General features: G+C 33.3%; 1 protein-coding gene across 1 annotated transcript; it reads right to left on the reverse strand.

Annotated features, from left to right (window-relative positions):
- Positions 1 to 9900: 9900 nt before the first annotated feature.
- LOC148877749 (transcription factor bHLH162-like) lies at positions 9901 to 11146 on the reverse strand. Its single transcript, XM_088964997.1, has 3 exons — positions 10873 to 11146; positions 10437 to 10763; positions 9901 to 10326 (listed from the first exon to the last, which is right to left on the reverse strand). Exons 1-3 carry the CDS (start codon positions 10924 to 10926, stop codon positions 10240 to 10242), a joined length of 468 nt encoding a protein of 155 aa, XP_088821123.1. The 5' UTR covers positions 10927 to 11146; the 3' UTR covers positions 9901 to 10239.
- Between the last annotated feature and the right edge of the window lie 1346 nt (positions 11147 to 12492).

Below are 12492 nucleotides of genomic sequence, written 5' to 3' on the forward strand. Positions count from 1 at the left end.
AGGGGGCACAGGGTAAACGCTGAAACAACCCATCATCCATTGTCCGTCGTCTATCGTCTACTCGATTGGCAACCGTCTATTCGTTTCTTGCTATCCATCGTCATTTGCAACTACATCAACATTTGCATCTGCAAACTTAAAAGCAATATTGTAAGAGGGGCTGTCCGCTGCATCTATGTTTACATCTGCAAGACTACCATCGTCCATCCGTTTCTCACTGTCGTTCGTCTCTTGTCGTCCGTCTATTTTCTTTCACCATTGTTTTCTCCTCACAGGTATGTTCGTCTCTCTCCATCCATCTGCAAGACTGCACAGGTGTTCTTTGCATTTTTGTCCAGTTATAATCGGGTTGGACCTGATTGTCTCAAGAATCGACCAATTCGGTTATAGCTCCAAAATTATAGACCGTATAGGGATTGGGTTGATATCGAGTCCATGAATTTCATTGTCGGTTTAGAACCAGTTCTATCAGGTTCTGACCTAAATTCAACCCGTTGACAGCCCTAGAATTAGGGTTGGATAGTTCGAATTGGGTTAAGATTAAGATTGGGTGTTTAGAACTTAGGGTTGAGGTAGGATTGACCTCAACCCTACTTAACCCGGCTCAACTTGCATCTCTTTTAAGATGGCTATCAAGATGTAGCTTCTGGCGCTCCAAGCTCTCTACATAAAAATGATAGAAGCTATATTTGGTGAAAATCTTAAAAGTGTGTCACCACGTTCCGGATGTGAGAAACCTGAATGCAACACGAAGCTTCAGATCGCAGATACTCAATCATCACAACTCACCTCCAACGTAAAAGTCGTATGAAAGGACTCTAGTGGAGAGGAACTAAACAAATGGATGGAAAATTTTTATATGAAATAGTTGAGTTACATTTTCACCTCTTCTGTAAAGAAAATTTTACTTTCTTTATTATTTACTTCAAAATTAATTAAAAATGATGAAAAGCAAAGTTTCCACTACAAAAGAGGTGGAAATATTAATAGAAAACTGACTATTTTTGGTTTAACATAAAATAAGAGAGAACTAAAAAGTTGAGGGGGAAAGTTATTAAGGAATTTTACAAAATTTGTTAAGAACTCCCAACTTTTGGTGCGAAAACTATTGGAAATCTGATACTGGTGCGAAAACTATTGGTAGAGGTGTAAAAAGCCCGTGTAAAGTGCGGGCCATGCCACCCTCCCTTGGGATAACTTGGGGGGTCAGCCCGACATGGCCTAGACTCGTGCCATACCACGGGTTAAGCTGGTCCGTGGGCCGAGCCTTGGGTTAGGTCAGGCCGTACATCAGGCCAAAGCTATTTATTTAAAAAATTTGATAAAAAACTTAAAATTTTAATTTTATATGAATTTTGATGTATACAATTGTTTATATATACAATAAATAAATAAATTAGTATAATAAAATTTAAAAAAATTATTTATTTTATTAATATATTATATACTATATATTATTATATAATTATAATTTATACAATATTATATAAATAATATATTCGGGTTGTGCCAATACGCGGGCCTTGGGCGGCATGACCCGCTCGATCGTGCTATGCTGGCCTGGCCCGTGGCACGGCCCACACGATCATGTCGGGTTTGCACAACCCGCAGACCGTCGTGCCTCTAACTAATGGTAAGCCATTCACATCTCTCAAACTCGTTGCAACTGTTCATTTATCACTTGTATATAAGCAGAGGATTTTGGCAAGGTTGGACATTCCTTTTCTATTTGTTTTTTTCTCTCTGCATTTTATTTTGATATTTTTTTTTTCTGGACAAAAAATCATTCTTCACTTCTACATATTTTTCTAAAATTAGGATTTTCACATTTGGCCTTTTTAGTTGAGGTTTTCCTACTTAACTTTTAAAATCTTCTTTTAATCACAAGAGGAATTATTCCCAACTCTTAAATCTGGGGACAAGCTGGAGGGATTTGGACATTGAAGTGGAGGTGAAATTTCTTTTTCATTTTCTGGACTTTTTTTTTGAAGTTTATGTTATTTTCTGGGTTATTTTTGTAATTTATGTTATTTTTCCATGTATTTCTTTGGCTTTTTGTAATTTATGTTATTTTTCATGTATTTATTTGTTTTTTGTAATTTATATTATTTTTCTTCAATTTTTGGGTTTTTTCAGAATTCATGTTATTTTTCTGTGCATTTCTTTGTTTTTTTGTAATTTATGTTATTTTTCTTAACTTTTTGTGTAATTTTCATTATTTTATCTAAATGGATTGGGTTGGGTTGGGTTCAGGTGGGTTTGGGTTGAACCCAACTCATTTAATTCTACCTAATTGGGTCATTAATGGGTTGGCGGGTTAGATGGGTTGGGTTGAAACTCAACCCATAGTGAACCCAACCCAACCCGCCCAATTACCTCCTCTCTCTCTCTATATATAAAATATTATATACTATATGTTATACATTACATATTATATAACGAAATTTAGTTAATGCAGTTTTTTCAATTAATCGAATTCTAAAAAACGAAACCCAAACCAAATTTTTCAAAAACTGAAAAAGACCAAATTGAAAATTTTAGTGAACCAAATTAAGTTCACCAAAATTTTCTATTTTGACCAAATAATGCTTACCCTTAGTCATACGTAGAGGAAATTTCCCCACCATGAATTTAACACAAGTATAGAAGATATTCTTAATGTGCTGGATGTTATGTTTTCAAGGTGTGTACATGAGTTTTGCTTTAAGGAGATCTGTGCTCCTATTGAAGTGCTTACTTTGTCTAAGGGCAAAGTCTTTATTTGTTTGCAACACAAATTTGAATCAAATACACATTTTGCACATCCAGTTAAGTTTTGTATCTACTTGTTTCTAACCATAATTTGCACTCTATGATACAAAATCTACAGTTTCGTCTCATTTACAATCATTGAAAGTGTAAATTTTGCATCTCAAAAACTGAAGCAAAATTTATACATCTTTCCTCTTACATCAATTCTGTCTCATACAAAGCGAGGATCATATCATTTGCTTCTTACCTCACTCTCACAACACATGTAAGACAAAATCAAATATGAATTTAAACTAAACAAGAAGTTACTCTCTGCCTATCTTTTTACATGTATGTACTGTATAATATGAATAGACTCTTCGTAATTACTTAACGGCCACCTGAAATTCTTGAATGGATTAGCTTGAATTGCTTATCGATTAACTTTCTAGTGGATATTTTTAACCCCAAATGTTTTCCCAGTGGAGGGGTAACCATCGCTAAATTTTATTAATCAAATCAAAATAATCCTTCTCATGGATAATACAATCATTATAATAGAATCTCGAGGGATTAAGAGTCCAACTATGGTGAATATATGAACATTTGTTGCACATTAAATCAAGATTTTAACTAATGTAGAGTTTGGATTTTGCCCCAACATAGGGTCCCAACATTCATTGCAACCATGCATTAAGAACATCTCCCTTTCCTTCATTGTAAGATGTTCCCACTATAATGACTGTTGGGACTGGATAGGAACTTCTCATGATTTACCTACTTTTCATTGATTCATATTTCACAAGGTATATTTACCAACAAGACTTTAACAACATTAAAACGTTAATTGTGACTTATCATTTTATCATTTATTCATGTTTACACTTAAAAGTGCAGTTCATGCACCATAGATTTTGTTAAGAATTAATTAATCACTTCAATACCTCATTGAGAAATTAATTAAGGAACTCAACCCTACTTAATGCAAATTGATAAGCATTTTACTTAAGTTAATTCAACATGTTATAATTAAAAAGCCCCTTAATCATTGAGATCAAATTATTTGATTGTGGGACCAATCATTTTGTTCAATGTCAGCCATAAATCAGTTACTTAGGTTGAGTGGTTGTGGTCCACATACACTTTAATATGGGTCGCATAGAGCAAAATGATTGATCTATCCCAGATCAGTAATTAAAAGAATTATCAAATTCAGGTAATCGGTTCTCTTACATTCTTAGTCGTTACCTAGGTTGGGCCTTTATCATGAACGTGATGATCAAAGTCTGGCCTTGTGGATATTGTACCCAATTACAAAGTGTGGCTGTAGAGTGGCTAAGCAGTGCTTTGCTCAACTCTATTCAAGTTTTGCCTCTGGCTAGGGGTGTCAATTGTACTGGATTTGGTCCAATCTGATTCAGTCCAATGTAAATTCATTATAAATGAATCAGGTTCAATTCAATTCAATGAATGTTTTGGGCTGATTTGAACCAGTCCAATTTAGTGTCTGGACCATCCAATCTGTTCAAATTCATTTTCATTTAGATTAGTTTCAACCCAAATTTGGTCTATTGACATATATATATATTCTTATCTTATATTAATAGACCAGATATTGGATTAATCCAACCCAATCCAATATAAATTTATTACAAACGGACAAGGTCCAATCCAATTTAATAAATATTTTGGACTGGATCGGTCCAATATAATATGTCTTGTTGGTTCGTCCAATCCATCCAAATTAATTTTGGACTGGATGGGGTACAATCCAAAACCGATCCATTGACACCCTTACCCCTAGCTGCCACTCTGAGGTGAGGATCCAGATCATGACGAGTCAAAAGTTCCAACTTAATTCCAATATCAATAAAGAAGTATTAAAATAATCAAATATTAATAAAACAATAAAAATGTTAACAAACTATTATGAATAAATTATTAATATATAATAATTTGTTAATATTTTTATTGTTTTATTAATATTTAATTATTTTAATACTTATTTATTAGCATTTGAATATTTTAATATAAGGCAAAACAATAATTTTTCTTGAGAATATGAATAATGCATGCTAACAAGTCCAAGATTCAAAATTTCAATATGATACATCCCATATCAAATCGAGCATATCGTAACATATCGCGAGCTGTCTAATACTCCAAAAAAAGGGGTGTTTTGGATTTTGAACATTTTGAGGGAGTATACATGCCTAAAATTGATCTCTTGAAGCAATTTTGGAAATACAAAACAAAAATGAAAACACTCGATATATATACCTGTTATGAGGTATGGGATGTATCCATATTTTGAGCCTACTAGACAAACACATCTTAATAACAATTTTACCAAATGGTCTGGTGTTTGAAAATCAAGTTACTTTTTTAGACTTTAGATGTCTAATTAGACCAAAAGAATGATCACTTAAGCTTAAGATTAATTGGTTAACTCATCATAAACATCACATGGACAAAATGGTCCTCTCTTTTACCATAAGATTATTCCCAACTTGTTTCCTTCCCCTGTAGCCTGTAGGCATATGAATGCATGATGACACAGTCTTTATTCTTCAATCATTAATGTTAATTGGAACCCTCTCATTCGTTTCATTGAGGACATGATTTTGGTCGGTGCTGTGTCATTCAGGTTATCATTAATTGTCATCCACATCCTCCAAACTTAATTTAGTACCTCACCCTTATTCATGATGCCTTTTATTATGATTAGTGGAATGTCCGGTGCGATGTATGAGGTATTTGATATTAATGGTGATGTTTGACTATGATATATATCGGGTATAGATTTGTAATTTATGTTATTATCTTCAATTTTTATGATTTTCTATTTTTTTAATTTTTTATGTATTTCTTTGTTTTTTATAATTTATATTATTTTCTTCATTTTATGTGTTTTTTCATAATTATTTTGTAATGACATATATATATATATATATAGTGGGAAAAATATAAAGTTGAGGGTAAAGTTGGAAAGCAAAATTAGTGTTTTGACCAAACCAATTGCACCATTCTCATTTTCAATATGATATGTAAGTTTCTATGATTTTCTACATTTTTTTTTGTAAATTTTTAATGTATTTCTTTGTTTTTTGTAGTTTATATTGTTTTCTTCATTTTATGTTTTTCATAATTATTTTGTAGTGACAATATATATAATGAAAAAAATAGAAAGTTGAGGGTATAGTTGGAAAGTAAAATCAGGGTGTTTTGACCAAACCAATTGCAACAATCTCATTTTTTAGTATATAATATTATATTGTTTTCTTCATTTTATGTTTTTCATAATTATTTTGTAGTGACAATATATATAATGGAAAAAATAGAAAGTTGAGGGTAAAGTTGGAAAGTAAAATCAGGGTGTTTTGACCAAACCAATTGCAACATTCTCATTTTTTTAGTATATAATATTATATTGTTTTCTTCATTTTATGTTTTTCATAATTATTTTGTAGTGACAATATATATAATGAAAAAATAGAAAGTTGAGGGTAAAGTTGGAAAATAAAATCAGGGTGTTTTGACCAAACCAATTGCAACATTCTCATTTTTTTAGTGTATATATATATATATATATATGGTATAGAAATTTTTATGATTGTCTATTTTTTTTGTAAATGCTTTTGTGTATTTCTTTGTTTTTTTTGTATTTTATATTATTTTCTTTATTTTGACGAGAAAGGTGCATAGGATAAAGAGACACCGTTTTTATTTCCTCCCTATTGTGAAGTAGGGGGAATGGATAAAATATACACTATAGAAAGAGGGATTTAAAGGAGAAAACTGTGGTTTTAGAATTTATTTCTTCGCTTCATGTGTGCATGATAATATTTGGCCTTTTGCCTCATGTCATTCTACTTATCATTGGTGGGACCGTTATTTGCATATCTAGCGGCTAACGTTTGGATATAGGTTGATCTTGATTCATTTATATTCGGATTCGAATTGAACATCCGTCCAATTTTTGTAAAAGAGTCTAGATCTCCTGCTAGCAAAATGCATTCCAAACCCCTATGACTCTACCAAGTACCAAACCCCTACGGTATTACATTGGTAGGGTGTTAGATTGTCGGACTGGCCTAATCATCGTTGAGAAAAAACACCTTAAAACAAATCAATATAATGAACCTGAAAGCATTTCCAGATCCTATACAACTTATTATGTTAACGGAGACAATTGAAATAGAGGGCAAATGGGAAAAAAACACATGAAAAAATAGGGAGAAAACCAAAAAAGCTTCATTTAATCATTTAATTGATTGTTTGATGATGAAAACATAGAGGTCGAAAAAATCCATTCCTCCCTTCAATTTAAATTCATGGGTTTTGGGCAAACCATTCGATACTTGACGCATGTTGGCTCTAATCAATGAAGAGGTTTGTTAGGTAGGCCTGATGGGAGTAGGCCTGTCAATGATACCCAAAAATTCGAGGTCCAATTTGATCCAATCTAATTATCATGGATTTAGATTACGTATTTATATAATCGGATCAAATTCGAATGTTACAATCTACATCCGATTAATAATAAAATCGGATTTGGATTTGACCCAATATGATTTGATTAAAATTTGAATATGATTAGATTATAATATTTATTAATTTTAATATATAAATTCTATATAATTATATTAAAATTTATAAGTATATATTTTAAATATTATATTATATATGAATTTATAAATAATAAATTTAGTATGTTATATTTATATTAATTTATTATATATAAAAGTTGAAAAATAAATAAATTTTTAATTTTACTAGTATTTTAGAGAATTTAAAGTTGAGTCGGATTAAATCCAAATCCAATATGAGTTTGTTAGGATTCGAATTCGATTCCGAGTCTTTAAATCCAATCAAATTTTAGATCAAATTTGAATGTAGGTTCTTAATATTCGGATTGGATGCGGATTTTGCTACATCCAATTAGAATCCGAACTGATTGTAGCCCTATTAGGGAGAAGATCAGATAAGGCCTAAGAGGAAAGAGGAGTAGGTTCCATAGCTGTTTTATTATTATTTTATTTGTTACAAGCGTGAAATGTTAATTAAATAAAATTGGAAAAAAAACTATTATTATTTTATTTTCTTTATTCAATTACAAGTGTTAACCATTAATTAAATAAAATTTGAAAACTAAAAAAGGGTAAAAATGGAAAGTGAAAATCAGGCTTTTTCACAAAACATTGTCATTTATGGTATAGAAATTTTTATGATTTTCTATGTTTTTGTATTTTTTTTCGTATTTCTTTGTTTTTTCTATAATTTATATTGTTTTCTTCATTTTGAGGAAAATGTGCGTAGGATAAGAGAGATCCATTTCTGCTTCCTCCTTCCTACTGTAAAGTAGGGGGAATGGATAAGATATACAATATGCAGAGAAGGGTTTAAAAGAGAGAATTGGGGTTTTAGGATTTATGTATTCACTTTATATGTGAATGGTGACATCTGGCCTTTTTCCTCCTACCATTCTGCTCGTTAATGGTGGGTTGCTATTTGCATATCTAATGGCTAGCATTAGGATATAGGTTAATCCTGATTCATTTATATTCATATTCGAATCGAACATCCATTAGATTTATATAGAAGAATCCGGATCTCCTGTGAACAAAATGCATTCCAAACCCCTATGGCCCTACCAAGTACAATCCCTACGATATTATGTTGGTAGGGTGTCAGATTACCGGATTGGCCCGATAATCATCAAGAAAAAACACCTAAAATGAATCAATATAATGAACCTAAGAGCATTTCCTGATCCAATACAATTTATTATATTAATAGAGACAATTGAAAAAAAATAGGGAGAAAAAAAAATCATTTGATCATATGATTGTTCCCTGATGAAAAGAGAGAGGTTGAAAAAATCCATTCTTCCCTTCAATTCACATTTGTGGTTTGGGCAAACCATCCGGTACTTGACACATGTTGGCTCTAATTAATGAAAAGGTTAGTTAAGTAGGTGCTTTGGGAGAAGATCACATAAGGGGAGGAATAGGTTCCACAGTAGTCTTATTGTTATTTTATTTGTTTTATCCATTTACAAGTGTTAACCATTAATTAAATAAAATTGAAAAAATAAAAAAAAAACATAATAAAGGGTAAAAATGGAAAGTGAAAATCCTGCTTTAAAATAAAAAAGTGATAAAGGATAAAAATGAAAAATAAAAATTAGGCTTTTTTGACACGAGTTGGCTCTAATCAATGAAGATGTTGGTTAAGTAGGTGCTTTGGGAGTAGATCAGATAAGGCGAGGAATAGGTTCCACAATAGTCTTATTGTTATTTTATTTGTTTTATCCAATTACAAGTGTTAACCGTTAATTAAATAAAATTGAAAAAATAAAAAACATAATAAATGGTAAAAATGGAAAGTGAAAATCAAGGCAGACACGTCAACACCCTGAAAAGGTTTGCCCAAATGTAGGTTAAGGTTGGGCAGTCACCAAACATTATGTCTATACAAGAATTCAAAGTTCAATACCACCTACCTAACCTTGAAAAAGACTAAATTTGATACAGTTTACCAAAAAAACAAAAAAGTGCTTACTGTATACTTACAATGCTGTGCCTATTAGACCCAGACTCTTTCAATTCTTCAGAGTAGTTACAATACCAATGCTGGACACAAGGTTTAAAAACTGATTCCGAAACGGACCACTGATTTTTGGGTCAGAGGTTTAACCAACCGTTTGCGTTGAACGGTTTGACCCGTTGTGTTATAATGCATATTACATCTTAGCCTTTAGATTAGAATATTAGAGTTAGATGGGACGATTATATATGTATATCATTAGAGAAGAGACAAGAGTGAGAAGGGCGGCTGAGAAAGAAAGAAAAAAAAAAAAAAAAAAGAGGATGTCGATGATGGCTCTCTCGTCCTTTTTCAAAGCCGCTATTTATGTAGGGCTTTCCTCAAAGCTAGAAGCTGCAGTGCTCCAACCGTTCCAAAGAGGCACTAAATAGCTTATCCAGAGCACTTCAAAACAGCTGAACTAGCTTAGCTGAATCTTCAGCTCAGCCGTCCCAAACGGGTCTTAAATATGTATTGCAACATTTACAATAAGCCAATGAAGTACTCCAACTCCAAGCATGTCTCCAATTCTGATCTTCCTAAAGCTGTAAGCAAAGCTATTCCTTTTTAGATGAGATAATCTTGAAAATAAGTTCGAGATTGCAGGGCTTTCACTGCAACGAATTTGATATATATATTAAAAAATAAGAACACTTGTCAGATGTTCCCTTTTTAACTAGAAAAAAAAAATGAGAAAAGGAGAAATCTCTACTCACAACAGAGAATGCTAACTTACTTATAGCTGAAATTTAACATTCTCTATTGTCCCTAAAAGTGTTAAATAGGCCTCATTTGATATTCCTTGTTGAACATGGCAGCTCAATTGGGAAACAATAAATCAAAACTAGGAAAGAGATAAAGAATTTTGTTTCTTCAAAGCTTCCCGCTCTCCATCTCCTGGGCATCCTCTGCCACTATCATCTAGGAAGCCTCGACGAATTGATGGACAAAATTTTGCAGTCTTCTGGATATCTTTGCACCTTCAAAACCCTGCGTAGACTCTCCCACCTACACAGAAGGATTCGTTAAGCAAAAATTTTTCTTTCTTCCTTTCTCTGTTCATCAAATCTTACTGAAAAAAAAAAGCATAGGAAAAGAAGATAAAGTTGTGAAGCTACCTCCGCATGAACAGTGTGGAAAACCGTATTATCGACTACAGAAAAACTGGCACTCACAATCTCAGCTCCTTCATCGTGAAGCAGCCGTATGATCTCATGAAACAACAACTGATGATGATCCAACCCACTGACCAGAACCGCCTGTAGAGCAGAACCCATGTCATGTATCTCAATGTGGGGTGACTTAGCTCCCACCATCATTCCACTTGTTATTCCTTCTAACCCCATTATGCTCGCTTTCTTCTCTTTCATTCTTTCCAACTTCTGCTGCAACATTTTTATATAATTTGTGGCTTCTTCTATTTGATCAGGCAGTGCCATAGTCTCCTGCAATCCCAGTAAGGAACATCACTACGTATTGAGAGAGAGAGAGAGAGAGAGAGAGAGAGAGAGAGAGAGAGAGAGAGAGAGAGAGAGAGAGAGAGAGAGAGAGAACCTTGGTGCCATGACTTGGGATTAGAGAATTGAGCTCTGCGTAGAGGTTCTTCATGTGATTTCTCCTAATTTTTTCTACAGTCCTGCGATCTACTTTGAAGAAGAATGATCATAATCCTCCATGTCTCTCTATGAATACTTTAACAGAAGAAAAGAAAACTGAGATGGTCGTATCTGGATGTCTACGCCAGCCCCCCTCGATGCTTTGCCTTTTAATGGCAGAAGAAGGACAAACAAAAAGCAATTAGGCCGGTGAATGAAAAAAGTTTGACGGCAGGGTTGTGAGGTTGGACTTAGCCAAGTGTCAAATAATCCATAATTCCTTTGACCATTTGATTTGTGAAATAATCCAAAAAGGAACTGTGCGTATTTCGGCTACCCAACCTACTTCCTACTTCCCCAATAATGTCTTGGGTGGCTGAAATTGACAGAGTTTCGTAGGTGATTTGAGCACTCTCACCTCCTATCTGTGTTGATTAGGGCACCCTTTCTGGTCAACATTAATACATCAATTTTTTTTTTCTTTTATTAAAAGAGACTAATATAACCCTCTATGATACATTGCACTCCCGTCTCCCGTTTTCTCTGATTGGTTTGCAAAACTCTACTTGCAGACAGTAGAAGTGAACCCATTTGCTTCACCACGAGATTACTTGTACTAAAGGATAGAAACAACTCCAAATATATTTGTTAAGTTCTGTACGGGTCAGAGTCCAAAGAGATGGGTAATTTTGTCTTTGGAAAAAATGGTCCTTTAGAATGTGAAGGGAGCACTCCATTTATGAAGAAAATAGGGAATCCTCAAATCAAGTCCTCCCAATTAGAAAATAATAAAGGAAGAGAAAGTTCAGAAAAAGTTGTTAACAAAATATGTGCAATTCCTTGAAGAACTTTTTACTCAACTTTCTATTCTTATATTATTTTCCATCACACCAAACACAGCCAAATACAGCCTACTTAAGTAGTGTGTCTCTCTGCAATTTTTGGAGTACAAACTAACCAGCTAAAACAAAATTAGTCTTGGAAGTTACTGTTAAAGCTCCCCAGTCCAAGTCCCATTACTTCATCAACATCATCTAAGCCTTGTCCTAACTATATAGGCAGCTACATGAGTCCTATTTCACCGTTCTGTTTTCTTCGGTGCCATATCCATCACTAAATTATGGGTGTTAAAATCATATTAATTTTGGTCTATCACCCTTATATCTTCTAGTCCCATCAACTTGTAACATATCATTTTCACCAAAGCCTTATTGTCTACTATCTTGAAAATCAATCTACTAAATCAATGTTTCCAGTTGAATATCATTAGAAGGTGAACCAAATGCAAAACGGTAGGGTTCCAACCTTAAGGTTTAGGTTGGATAATCTGTAAGTAGAACCTAATTGTTTGTACCTAATTTTTGTTTGGTTTATTGCCTAAACCTCTAATTTACACCAAACACATGATCAGACCCATTCAACCTCTTTGAAACACCCCAAAACCCAGAAACCCCAACTTTAGACCCAAAACCCTTAAACCCACCATTAAATCTACTCGATACCAATCTAATGGCCATGATCAACCCCTGTCTACACTTTTACCCTCAAAACAAACACCACCATCAGACTTAAGACATCT

This window comes from Nelumbo lutea, chromosome 1, assembly GCF_056320005.1.
Source record: "Nelumbo lutea isolate HS-2025 chromosome 1, American lotus-T2T, whole genome shotgun sequence".
NCBI classification, from domain to species: domain Eukaryota; kingdom Viridiplantae; phylum Streptophyta; class Magnoliopsida; order Proteales; family Nelumbonaceae; genus Nelumbo; species Nelumbo lutea.